This window comes from Melitaea cinxia, chromosome 15 (genome assembly GCF_905220565.1).
Source record: "Melitaea cinxia chromosome 15, ilMelCinx1.1, whole genome shotgun sequence".
Taxonomy (NCBI): Eukaryota; Metazoa; Arthropoda; class Insecta; order Lepidoptera; family Nymphalidae; genus Melitaea; species Melitaea cinxia.
In genome coordinates this window covers 14,021,304-14,035,729 of record NC_059408.1, presented here as the reverse complement: position 1 = coordinate 14,035,729, position 14,426 = coordinate 14,021,304, and the positions used below count along the sequence as shown (strand labels likewise).

Below are 14,426 nucleotides of genomic sequence, written 5' to 3'. Positions count from 1 at the left end.
AAAATTAAAAAAAAAAATAACTAAACATAATTTAAGAAACAAGGATAAATTAATGCTGACTAGGGTACGTACAAAGTATGGTAAGTAAACAATATTGTTTGAGTGAGTACAGCTTTATAATAATTTACCAAATCATCTTCGAGATTCGGATAGCATGAATATTTTTAAATCAAAATTAAAAGAACACGCATTCGATAAGGCGCTCCAGAGGTAAAATTTTTTACAAACTATAGTATATTGATTGTATGTCATTATAAGTGAACGTTATGTTTTTATGAGAAATAAATTCTTTAAACCTAAATATCACTTACTTACCAAAAACTAACAATAAGTACGGAAAGAGAACTGGCGACTATTTAATACCTGAATATGTTAACGAACTGCCCAGAAAACTGCAAGAAATTTATAAGAGTAACACGAAAATCAAATCACGTTTTAAAAATATTTTTTACAAAATCAAACTCAATTAACCGAGTGACTCTCTGTACCCAGATAAACACGCAAGGTTTTCGTGATACTTAAATTGCAAAGTATGATGTATTTGGTATATGTATTGGCCAATAAAAAGAAAAATAAAATTAAAGTGTAAAAAATGTAATAAAATAGATAAATTTTATTAATTTTACTGTGATAAATGCTGTGATGATGCTGTATGGTTACGGCATCAAAGAATATAACCACTCCGCGGGTATCGTAAGAGGCGACTAAGGGAGAACACAGTTTCACTATCACCTTGGAACCATCCCACTGGTGGCTTTGAAATACACCCGCCGAAGACTGGCAGCAGCGTCTTCGGTTTGACAAAGCCAACCCTGCGGTCACCAACCCTGACCAGCGTGGTGACTATGGGCAACACACATGAGTTCACACTAAAATATTTAACTTACAAGAAATACAAACAATGTTTTTTTTTTTTTTTTTTTTGAATAAATTAACTAGGTGGCGGAATTAATTATTAATTTTAGTTTTATAGGAAAGCCAAAAGTTAAAAAGCTATTAAGTATATTAGGAATAGTCTTTTTTATATTCGATTTTGCTTATACTTATTTAATACCAGCTGATTCAGCGGCCTTCTTACCACCATAACTTTTTCGTGAATATATATTTTTTTTTTTTCAGATTTTATTTTATACGAACCTTATCCATACAATAATGGCCAAAATGAAAAGATTTATTCAATTTCGAATAAACGTCGAGATTCTATGCACGTATAAATTTCTCCGATACATCTTTATACAAATAAATAAAATTGGAGTGACTGCTTGTAACATTACAATAACCGCTTTTTACTAAATATATTAAAAAATAACATTTTTTATAATTTTGGTCAAGTCAAACATAATATTATTGTGTGGCTACGGTACTAAAGAATATAGCCACCCCCTCTCTTCCCGTGGGTGTCGAAAGAGGCGACTAAGGGATAACAAGGTTCCACAACCACCTTGGAACTTCAGAAGCCGACCGATGGCGGGATAACCACCCAACTGCTGGCTTTGAAATACACAGGCCGAATACGGGCAGCAGCGTCTTCGGTGCGACAAAGCCAGTACTGCGGTCACCAACCCGCTTGCCCAGCGTGGTGACTATGGGCAAAACACATGAGTTCACGTTATTCAGCAGTGGACTGTATAGGCTGTAATGATGATGATGATGAAACATAATATTCTAATAAAATTAGTAACGTTGCGTGCTAGAATATAGGTATAGAAATTCGAAAAATACCCAAAACCGAATCGGAGCACCACACTGTCCAGGTGGTCTTAATCTGCCCTACCCCTAGAGTGTTTTTTTTTAAGCCGGAAAGCGTGCGAACGAATGCGTAGAGGAGCGGCTGAGGAACCACCTCCGCTGCGGAACGGAGTATGAGTGAGCGTGCTTTCGCACGCAAGGGCGGAAGGGCTGCACTTCTGCAGCGTCGGAGCCAAGCGTTACTCTAACCTTAAAGGTGGTAGGCTAATTTTTTCCGATTTAAAAATTGAACCTCAAAACTTAAACCACGATATCTCTGTAACAACGGGGCTTACACGAAAATAGTTGGTCCGGGGGGGTGAAAAACCCACACTACCTCCCCCCCCTTTCCCCCCAACCCCATAAATTTCTCGCCGGGATTTTACATAATTACCCATATACCAAAATAACACTTTGTACAATTTTTGTCTGTCTGTCTGTCTGTCTGTTTGTTCCGGCTAATCTCTGAAACGGCTGCTATAATGAGCCATCCTTTTTCGTGCATGCCGCCGGCGTTCATCGATTTATTAGACGTTGTCTCATCAAAAAACATTTTTCTAGATGGCATTCCGAATAGAATGAGCTATCACATATATTTTTAGGTGTTTTATTTCTATTAAACACGTTTTTGAACTTTTTGAATAGACTATTTGTACGAAACCTTGTATTTTGAATTAAAATTTGAACAACACATCAAACATTCCTGATTCCAACATACAATTACATAAATATAATATTTAATACTCACACAGTTGAAGAATTCAAATTTTCACAAAGTTGTTGAATTATTTTACAACCACTACACGTACTTATTTGCACAAAAATCACAATTTGGAAAGCGTAACATAATTAAGATACGAGACGATGTGAAAATGGACAACTGACGATCCATCAATAAAAATGTCTTCGAATTGTCAAACTATTTCAAAGAATCGCGTACATCCACGTGCCTTAAAGGGACCTCTCCGTACGTGAAATAAACAATATTCAACAATATGTATACATGGTGTAAGGGACAGCTATCTTGTAACTTCGCTAGTATTCTCTTAACACTATCCTGAGTTTAGAAGAAGTGGAATTTCTTGTCAAAAAATTTCCAAATATTTGAATTTTTTGGTAGGTTTATTTTTGGCTTGTCGCTTTTTTACGTGGTTCCAAAGTCAACAACGATATTTGTGTGGCTAGAATAAGTGCAATAGAAATAATTATTAACCACAAAATACGATTCTAGATGAATAAGAGCGATTTTTCACTCATCGGAGAGGTATAAAAAGCCTTCAGATTTATTTCTCTATGGCTTTGCGATAAAAATTCTTGTTGTCTGATACTTAGAATAATAGTTCGAATTAATGGTTTTAATTAAAGGATAGCTGTCCCTTACATCCTGTATATAATAGAAGTCATTCTCGCTGATTATTAGACATAAACGTGTAATTTTCACTAGTAAAGACGTTGCCAGTCGCTACAAAATATCATTCAAAGAAAAAGGATTCCCCGACTCCGTCACAAAATAAGTAATTAAAAATTCCGTGCTCCTTTCAATCAGTTCGATTTTGTAGTTGCTATAAATATAATGCAACAAAATATGGTTGAAATTAAATTTAAATTTTGTCGCCCTCTAAAAAGTCCCCGGGGCGGGTCTCCCCTGCCACTACGCTACGCCACTGCTGCGAAGTTAACAATAACTTTTTTTTTTAATTCCACGCGGACATAGTCGTGGGCACAGCTAGTATTTATATAAATGTATTGTCATTGTGATAAGGGATTTGTAAATTTTAAAAGAATAAATGTTGTGCAATAAGGAGGTATCTCTTGGCCATGAGCTAATCGCTGTCATATCGTTTAACATCAGGCGAGGCTGTTATCGATCAATATAAATTAAATTTACAATAAGTTAATATTTGAATGTATATATTTTCAGATTTCATTTTATTCGAACCTTATCCTTACAATAATGGCCGAAATAAAAAGATTTATTCAATTTCGAATAATCGTCGAGAAGCTATGCGCGTATACATTTCTGCGATACATCTTTATATAAATAAATAAAATTGGAGTGTCTGTAACATTAAAATAACCGCTTTTTACTAAATATATTAAAATAACATTTTTACAATTATTGTCTGTCTGTCTGTCTGTTTGTTTCGGCTAATCTCTGAAACGGCTAAACCGATTTTGACGGGACTTTCACTGGCAGATGTAATAAGAAGAAACTTAAGCTGCTTTTAATTTAGAAATTTATATATTTTATTACTCTGCAAACTGAACAATAACTATTTTGTTAAATACCACGCGGCCGCAGTCGCGAGAAATGTCTATTTATAATATTAAAATAACCGCTCTTTACAAAATGTTTATGGATGTATATACGATAGATATACCAAAATAGCATTTTGTACAATTTTTGTCTGTCTGTCTGTCTGTTTGTTCCGGCTAATCTACGGCTGGCTAGTAAGGACTAACTTAGGCTACTTTTATTTTAGAATTTTATTTATTTTATAAGTCTGCGAACTGAACAATTACTTTTTTTTTAAATTCACGCGGACTAAGTCGCGGGCACAGCTAGTATTTATATAAATGTATTGTCATTGTGATAAGGGATTTGTAGGTAAGTTTTAAAAAAACAATCATCATCGTTTAACATCAGATTTAAAACTTTAAAAGCGAGTTGCTTCTCTGATGTCTCCAGTTGATGTCTAGTCTGACGCCGTTTCCCGTCTGACGTGAGACGTCTCACTTCTCAGAGTTCTCAGTCTGTGTTCAGCTGTCACTACGGTGGTTAGTGTTTGCGTCTATTCATAGCATCTTGTGCATTAGTTACGCCATATTTTGTATATTAAGTAAGTAGATACAATATTTTGTCGAAATTTTACTAAATTATCATTAATTTTTTTAACCTATATCGTATATATTCATTACTAGACGAAAAACCATTAAAAACGAGACGTATTTGCATGCCGGCGAGTCGGCGCCGCTCACCGAATTATTTGAACAGTCAACATAAGAAGTTAATAAGGAAATACATCGACGCAAATTTAATGTGTTTGTGTTATTTGTAAGAATGAATGACTTATGAATAAATACACGGTTTAAATATGATTAAAAGAATTTTGGGACTTGGTTTAGTTGCTTTGGTATTAATATTGTCGAAGACCTTGTTTTTATTGAAACGAGTTTTCTATTTTTAACCGACTTCTGAAAAAGGAGGAGGTTCTCAATTCGACTATATTTTTTATGTATGTTACTTCAGAACTTTTGGCTGGGTGGACCGATTTCGACATTTTTTTTTAATCGAAAGGTGGTATGTGTCATTTTATCCCACTTAAATTTATTTGAGATCTAACAACATTTCGAGTAATATCTAATAATGCGTTTTTACTTGACTATTTTTTCGGCGACCTACCTTGTATTATACCGCATAACTTTTTACTGGATGTACCGATTTTGTTGATTTTTGATTTAATAGAAAGCTGATGTTTATCATGCGGTCATGTTTAAATTTCATCGAGATCTGATCACAACTTTTTGAGTAATCTTTGATAACGCGTATTAACTTGACCATTGTTTCGTCTACCTACGTTGTATTACTTGTCGATGTTATAATTATTAACAGATTTTTTTCTACTTTTTAGTAGCTTATATAGTATACCTACGTGTATATTTTTATTATTATTCAAAACAGAATACATCTACTGCTTACTCGTAAAATAGTAAAAAAACTTCTTTAAGGTTAACATTTTTTTAGCCATTTTCACGCATACAAAAAGGGTAGTAATATACATATACAGAACTTGGGGTATTAGTAGATCACACAAAACCACAAAAACTGTTTGAAAAAATCAATGTAAGATATTAACAGAAGGCTAAGATCTAGATTAGGTAAAACCGAATTAGAAAAACCGAATTATGGGGTTTTTGGGTGTGGAGGGTGGAGGGTGTAGGGGAATCTATACAAGGTAACACTGTCACACCTCAAAACCCCATGGTTATGGAGATATCCATGGTTAAAGTTTTGAGGTTAGAAGAAGAATTTAAAGCTATTATAATACCTTTGAGCTCGTACTGTTTGCATTGTGTGACAAATCGACACTTTTAAACAAAATAACGCGTCAGACATAATATTTTAATAAAATTAGTAACATTGCGTGCTAGAATATAGGTTTAGAAATTCGAAAAATACCCAAAACCGAATCGGAGCACCCCACTGTCCACGTGGTCTTGGTCTGTCCTACCCCTAGAGTGTTTTTTTGTGCCGCGAAGGCGCGGAGGGAGGGCAGCCCTCGCCCGCCGTGCGAAAGCGCGCGAACGAATGCGTAGAGGAGCGGCTTAGGCTGGTTGCCGACTGTCCTCTACGCATTCGTTCGCGCGCTTTCGCACGCAAGGGCGGAAGGGCTGCACTTCCTGCAGCGCCGGAGCCAAGCGTTCCTCTAACTTTCGAAATTCTTCTTCTAACCTCAAAACTTTAACCATGGATATCTCCATAACCATGGGGTTCCGAGGTGTGACAGTAGTACCAGGGGTAGCGTTCCCCACCCTCTCCCCCCCATCCCCCCACGGTCCCGAAATTCGGTTTTACCTAATCTAAAGCTTTACCTAACAGAATATTATAATATTAGGTCCTTACATATGAAATTGGCGTTTTGTATGGTCGGAAGATAAAGTCGATTTTTTATACATAATATATTTAATTATCAAAGTATGTACCATTTCTATGTATGTACTTTTGCCATTTAATAGGTAGTCCATTGATACCTTTACTAAAAAAAAAAAAACACCATTGTGGTTGACGTGGTTTGTGATGGATCCGCTTTCAAAATAGATTTAATTCTTCATTGTCAACTTTGGTCTCCGGCCATCCACGGGGCTTATTCTGCAGGTTGAAATTTCCAGAACGAAAACGTTGGAACCAAAAACTTTAGTTGTGTTTTATTTGCGACACCGAAGCTATCATTAACCCTTCGAGCCGTTTCTGCAGTAGTGGTGCCACGGTGGAACTCGTACTCGTTAATAAAAGATTTCCATTTTGTAAACTGAGAGACGCAAAGATGAAAAACAAATGAATTACGGTTGCCCATAGTCAACCCGCCTGCCCAGCGTGGTGACTATGGGCATAACACACGAGTTCACGCCATTTTTGGCGTGAACTTATGGAGGCCTATGTCCAGCAGTGGACTGTGACCGGCTGAAATGATGATGATGATGATGATAGGCTATATTTTATTGTTATGGAACAAAAAAAAAAACAGTAAAAAATAATAGTATATCAAGTCGGAGAAATACGAGCGAGATGGAAACTTTGCTATAGATTCGCATTACAAAAATAATTAACGCCCAACGGAGTGGGCGCGGGTCGGCTAGTCTTTAATATAAAAATGGAAACAAAAATGTGTCATTTTTTATTTTTTAATTTCTTTTTAATTTTTTCCTTCATAGCAAAATGCCGAAAGTAGTTTTCTACTATTTCCCCGTGAAGGCTTTGGGCGAAAGTGGTCGTCTACTGCTCGCATATGGTGGCCAGGAGTTCGAAGATCGCCGCATCCCCGATGAAGAGTGGCCGGCTTTCAAGCCATGTGAGTACTTATTTTATTATACTGGTGCCCTGCGGTATTTAGTACAAAAAAAAAAAAAACTAATTAAAATATTATATAAGTAGTCGTCGTTGATAAATGGACTCTCCAAAACAAAACAAAAATTCAATTCGAACTAGTTGTTCCTAAAATGAGCGCGTTTACACAAACAAACACACAAACTTCAGCTTCATAATATCATTATAGATTTATATATTATAACAAAAGTGATTAGGTTACTGTTTCAATTGTAATATTAACGCCTCCCCCTTGTCCCACGTATAAAGTCGGAACATATAGTATTTTTAACCAATGCTATTATTTCTAATTGAGGAATATGTACTTAGTTCCGGTTTCACCGGTTACGGATAAGGTTTATCTTGCACATAAATTACGAATATGCTTTAAAAACAGGACGTAGAATAGGCCATTGGGATCTGTTGACTGTAAATGGAGACTACCATTTAGATTTTATTATTATTGTTTTATTTCTTTAAACATTATACATACTTACAAGTCACAACTTAAGAACTAAATATTTACATATAGTTTTGGTACAAATCATGTCCGCGTGGAATTATGCCATTTATTTTTCCAACTAGATTGATATTGCGAACAAAAACAACAATTAGAGCTGTCCTTTATCACTATTAATTCTGAAGTCCTAAAACATTTTGATATTTTTCAGTTCCATAAAAAAACATTAGAATGCAGAGAGATTTGATAATTGGAGAGTTTTTTAAATAGATATATTCGTATTGTAAAAGAAGTAACTATAAGTCTGTTGTTACCTATAACACAAGCATTAATTTGCTTACCTTAAGAACAGATCGTGTGTGTTTATAATAGATATTTATTAATTATAATATTTAGCGACACCTTTCGGCCAAATGCCGGTACTGGAGATCGCTGGCAAGCAATACGCTCAGAGTATACTGCTCTACAGATAAAAGTTACGCATTATACATAATCTTGTCATGCTTAATGATTTTGTTTCATCTACATACTGATACTTAAATTAAGTTATATTAATTCATCATTTCAAGCGGTAGTCATAAAGTAAGATAGTCAGAAAAGCACTTATGAATTATTAGGAATCTAATTGATGCTAAATATTTAGCGATGCCATTTGGCCAAATGCCGGTACTGGAGATCGATGGCAAGAAATACGCGCAGAGTGTGGCCATCTCGCGTTACCTCGGACGCAAGTATGGACTTAACGGCAAGGACATCGAAGAGGACTTCGAGATCGACCAGAACTTGGAGTTCCTGCTTGACATTCGTGGAAGTAAGATAATATATATTTTTGAGGAAAAATGTTTATACTCTAGCCGACTTAGTCTTTAAGGCTGTATGGCTGTTATAAAGAATAAAAACAAAAATTAAAAAAAAATGTTTATACTCTTAGGAAATTAATGCTTGATCGTATAGTTTTAATATTCTAATGCTAATAATTCTAAATTACCTTCTAGTTTGATTAGAGCAGTTATGGACAAAAGCAAATCTTTAAATTTTTTATGACATCCCGAAATGTAAAATATCTTTAAGAAATGATACAAACAATTTTCATTAATAAACAGCCGCGTCAGTAGTACATCACGAGGCTGACGAGGTTGTAAAGGAAAAGAAACACGAAGATTACTCAAAGAACCTGTACCCAGGAATGTTGAGCAAACTCGATGAGATTATCAAGAAGAACAATGGACACATCGCTGCAGGAAAGGTAAGAGTGTCTCCATAAATATCACTATACGGTCTGATCCTACAGACATTGTTTTGTCCTGAAAACTGTCAAACACGTGAAGTAAATATCACCGAAAAATTAAAACTTTAGAATATGTGAATATTCTAAAGTTTTAATTTTTTTTTTAATTTTTACCATACTCTAAGAACTAATATATATATATATATATATATATATATAATAACTATTAATGTATCAGAAAAATTACCCAATTTGAATTATTATTAACCATTTTCTAATTTGCGCTGAGCAACACATTTTATAAGCTCAGCTGTGTATTAATATAAGTAGACTAGCTCGCTCAACGGACATTGTTTAGTCCTGCGAACTGTCACACGTGTTATGTTTGCTAGCAAATGAAAAAAACCGACTTCAATTACATCGACAAGTAATACAACCAACGTGCATAAAGGTTTTAGACAGGGTGGGCAGTCAAAAAAAAATTTGAACAGCCAAACTGCACTAACCTTCTCGCAATTTTTTCCTAATTTATTTTAATTTTGTTGGGAATAGACGCTTTTAGATAATTTCAAGAACAGACAAGTTAATTATTGGACACGTTAACTGCGTTTATACTAATAATGCAGGCATACAAATACACGTACAGCAACCAACTGATACCTATTAGACTTGGGTAACTCATGAGTGAGTGATACAAATGAAACATCAAACAAATCAGTTACTGGATAGACACCGTGACCTCATAAGGCCGGCACTCTGATAATTTCGTTTGTGTCAACCATAGGAAATCATTGATAACACTATTAATTAGTTACGAAATTGTATTCTTTATGAAAGTACTTGTTTCTTTATTAATAAATGAAAAATTATAACGTAATTGTTATTTAAGTGTTAAATCGATACGCCTGAACAATTTTTAATTTATCTGTAAAATCGAACGTCGACGATCCGTTACATATTTCACAAGTAAACTTATTCATCACTAATATACGAGGGTGCGTTTTTAAGTTCGCGGAATGAGAGGGTTGGAGGGGGGTGATTGGGCTCATTAGGATCGTAACGTGTTTAGTGACTCATAATTAGTATTAATACGAGATTTCATAGTTATTAGACTATTAGTCTTTGAGCTATCGCCAACCAAGCAACATAATCATGAGTGGAAAGTGAAATATGGAAAAAATCCAAAAATCGTGCCGTTATAAAGTTCGTTCCTTACCAAGCATGGAAAATCAGTTGCGTCGTAATGGATGAGATGTCATCGGTTTACGGTGACTCTTGTCCAGGAAAAACCATGGTGTACAAGTGGCACAGTTTTTTTTTTTTTATATCACTAGGTCGGCAAACAATCGTACGGCTCACCTGATGGTAAGCGATTACCGTAGCTTATAGACGCCTGCAACACCAGAAACATCGCAAGCGCGTTGCCGACCCAATCCCCAATCCCCCCCAGTAGCTCTGGTCACCTTACTCACCAACAGGAACACAATACTGTTTGAAAACAGTATTATTTTGCTGTGATCTTTTGTAAGGTCGAGGTACTTCCCCAGTCGGGCTGAGCAGGGAATTCCTGCTGTGTCCTACCTCAGTTAAAAAGTTGTTTAAAAAAGGAAGGGAATCCCTTGAAGACGACCCGAGGCCGGGCAGGAGCATCGAGGTGACCACGCCAGAACTTATCCAAAAAGTCGAAAAACTTGTACTCAATGATGCTCGACTAAAGAAGAAACAACTCGCAGAAATGGTTGGCGTATCCGATACAACCATTTTTAAAATCCTGCACGATCATCTTGGCATGACTAAGGTCAGCAAGATTGGTACCGAGAATGCTCACGCCGCCGCAAAAACAACAACGCGTAGTGTTCACGTGCATTTTTGGACCTCTGCAATGAAGACAAGGATGGTGTATTGAGTCGAATTGTTACTGGAGACGAAACTTGGGTGTTCATTATGAACCTGAGTCGAAACAAGACTCTATGCAGTGGCATAAAAAGGGCACATCACCCCCCAAGAAGTTTAAAGTGTCACAGTCAGCTGGGAAACTTATGGCAACGGTCTTTTGGGACTCAGAAGGAATATTATTGATCGATTATAAAGATAAAGGTGTTTCTATAACCGGAGAATACTACGCTTCAATATTAGAGCGATTAAAAGAATCCATTAAACAGAAAAGATGGGGAAAATTGACGAAAGGTGTGCTGCTTTTGCACGACAATGCGCCCGTCCACAAGAGCCGCGTTGCGTTAGCTGCCCTGCTTAAAGTGGGCTTCGATATTTTGAACCACCCACCCTACAGCCCAGACCTGGCCCCGCGTGATTATTACCTCTTTCCAAAAATGAAAAAAGAGCTGCGGGGTAAAAAATTTACCACCGATGATGAAGTTAAGGAGAGAGTTTCAGCGTATTTTGAGGACAAAGACAAAACATTTTTTTATGAGGGTATAAATAAATTAATTGAAATATCTGAAAAATGTGTCCTTCTTGCAGGTGAATATATTGAAAAGGAAAAATAATTTAGTTTTTTTATTCCAACCCCTTACCCTTCAATCCGCGAACATAAAAACGCTTCGTCGTATTAATATTTTCACTAATTAAAAGTGAATTGTCATAATATTACTCTGTGGAATGTTGCAATTACGCGACCGTGTCTAAAATCATAATTATTAGTACAAACGGTATCGAATTCAAGACAATTTAATTTGACAGGTTATTCTTAGGCAGTGCCTAATTTCGTTGTTAAACCGACCAATGTTAAAAACAAAATACTTTGTACGTATTCCATATGACGCGCGCGACATTATAAAATTGTAGGATTATATAATGTCTTACTGTCATTGCTAACATTTAATATGCGATTATAGGCAGAAGTTTCTTATAAGGCCCGTCGTCGATACGCACGAAGCGCTGATATCGCATATATGACGGCGGGTTTTTTTGAAGCGGATTTAAATTGCATTATGAATTTATGTCTTTTTCAAAAAAATATATCAAAAATAATTGTAATGTTAATGTTTTATATATCATTTTTAGTAACATGCCAGGGTAGGCAGTGCCTTTCTGCCTATATGAAATGCACGCTACGGAATACAACGTACTCGTAGGTAGACGAAAAAAATTAACATACGCACTAGTCGTTACTACGATTTTTGAAGGTTCCCCTAAATTTATCTGGGATGCCATTATCAGATCCTGGTTTCCTTATCATGGTACCACCCTTGGGACTTCTAACAAAAATAATCAGCAAATTCGGTTCATAAATGACGAACTTATGCGCGAACACACTTAAAAAAATATGTAAGGTCGAATTGAGTAACCTCCTCTTCTGAAGTCGGTTAAACTCATTAGATTTATTATTATTATATATATATTAGATGATTTATTATTATATAAATACCTTCTATAAAGTATTATAAACGTTAAAAAAAAGGATGAATAAAATCAGTTAAGTCGTCCGGTATATTAAAAAATAAAAAACAATTAAATACATAAAAATTCACTATTTAATAGATACAAAACATAATATAGACAGGCAGTACAATTAATTAGGTTGTGAGTAACGGAAGATAACTGCGAGCTAATAGGTATATCCATCGTCTGCTGTAATATCATCTAATCGGTTTTGGTTAAATATTACGTAACATTCATTCCACGAAATACAAGGTCAAATGAATTTGCATGCAATGTTTAAAAATAATGAATTGTAATATTATTTTGACTTTATGAATAAGTATTTGTTCAAATGTTTATCTGTGAAAAGGAAAAATTGAATTGAAAACGTTTTTGTGTAAAAATAATGGTGTTTCTCATTATTACAATTACAATACGTTAAACTTGACTATAAGCTGCGTGGTTAGGGCAGTAAAAATATAGCTACCCCCTCTCTTCCCGTGGGTGTCGTAAGAGGCGACTAAGGGATAACACAGTTCCACTACCACCTTGGAACTTAAAAGACGACCGAGTACCGACGGTGGGATAACCATCCAACTGCTGGCTTTGAAATACACAGGCCGAAGACGGGCAGCAGCGTCTTCGGTGCGACAAAGCCAGCCCTGCGGTCACCAACCCGCCTGCCCAGCGGGGTGTCTATTGACAACACACATGATTTCACGCCATTTTTGGCACGAACTTGTGGAGGCCTATGTCCAGCAGTGGACTGCGATAGGCTGAAGTGATGAAACTTGTCTATATAAAGAATTAAAAATAAATCGCTGAATCAATTTGACTTTCAAATATTTTTAGAACTTTCTTATAGACTAAAAATTTAAGAAAATTGCGCTGAAAGTTTTGAATAACATAAAGATTGTTTTAACTCAATTGGCAAGACAGGACATTGTCAATCGGCTTAGCTAGTGATTGATAAAAGAATGTGTACCTATTTCACTTTGAATCTAATTTTATTAATTTAAGAAAAAAGTTATTGTTCAGTTCACAGAGTTATAAAATAAATTTCTAATACAAAAGAAGCCTAAGTTACTTCCTATTGCATCAGCTATCTGCCAGTGAAAGTCCCTTCAAAATTGGTCCAGCCGTTTCAGAGATTAGCCGGAACAAAGAGACAGACACAAAAATTGTAAAAAATATTATATTGGTATATGTGCCGTGTATAAATCCAATATGTATTTAGTAAAGTAGTAGTAAGCGGTAATTACAAACGGACACTCCAATTTTATTTATTTGTGTAGATATAGATTTAATTTTGTTTTATTTTTGTCCATTTTCTGTTCTACAGCTCACATGGGCCGATTTCGTGTTCGCCGGTACATTCGATTACCTCAAGTGGATGCTTCGTATTCCCGATCTGGAGAAGAAATACCCGAGCTTCCAGCAAGTCGTCGATAATGTTTACTCCATCCCTAAAATAGCAGCCTATAAGGAAAAAGCGCCGAAGACCGATATTTAAGCATTTGAAACATCTCTGTCTGTAACGTTTAATATTTCGCCCTTTTAGACTATACTAGACTTAGATTAGTTTTTTTTTTAGTTTTTATATTGTTACTAATTCTGCTTTACAGAGCTGTGTATTTTATAAATAAAGTTTCAAATATTAACGTTAGTTTTTTTTTGTCATTTTATTACTTTATCGTATCTTTTTCGGTTTTTGAACGTTTATCAGTTCCAGATCAGTTTTTTATCAGGTTTTGATATGATGATTTTATTTTTGGTTTAAGCGTAAAAATTTCGATCTATCGGGTACATCGTTCGGTTATTATGTACAATATAGGTAGATTTTTTTATCGGAGTTTAAATTTTTGTTAAACTGCGCTGTTACAGAGATATCGTAGTTGAAGTTTTGAGGTTAAAATTAACCTACCACCTTTAAGGTTAGAGGAACGCTTGGCTCCGGCGCTGCGGGAAATGCAGCCCTTCCGCCCTTGCGTGCGAAGGCGGAAGTGAGCGTGCTTTCGCACGCAAGGGCGGAAGGGCAGCCCTCC

The 14,426-nt window shown here is 35.6% G+C and overlaps 1 protein-coding gene across 1 annotated transcript; it reads left to right on the top strand.

Moving 5' to 3' along the window:
- Nucleotides 1–4,460: 4,460 nt before the first annotated feature.
- On the top strand, nt 4,461–14,059 carry LOC123660411 (glutathione S-transferase 2-like). The gene is made up of 5 exons (XM_045595499.1): nt 4,461–4,568; nt 7,162–7,298; nt 8,416–8,583; nt 8,876–9,018; nt 13,724–14,059. The coding sequence occupies exons 2-5, from the start codon at nt 7,166–7,168 to the stop codon at nt 13,892–13,894; spliced, it is 615 nt and encodes a 204-aa protein (XP_045451455.1). The 5' UTR covers nt 4,461–4,568; nt 7,162–7,165; the 3' UTR covers nt 13,895–14,059.
- The last annotated feature ends 367 nt before the right edge of the window (nt 14,060–14,426 follow it).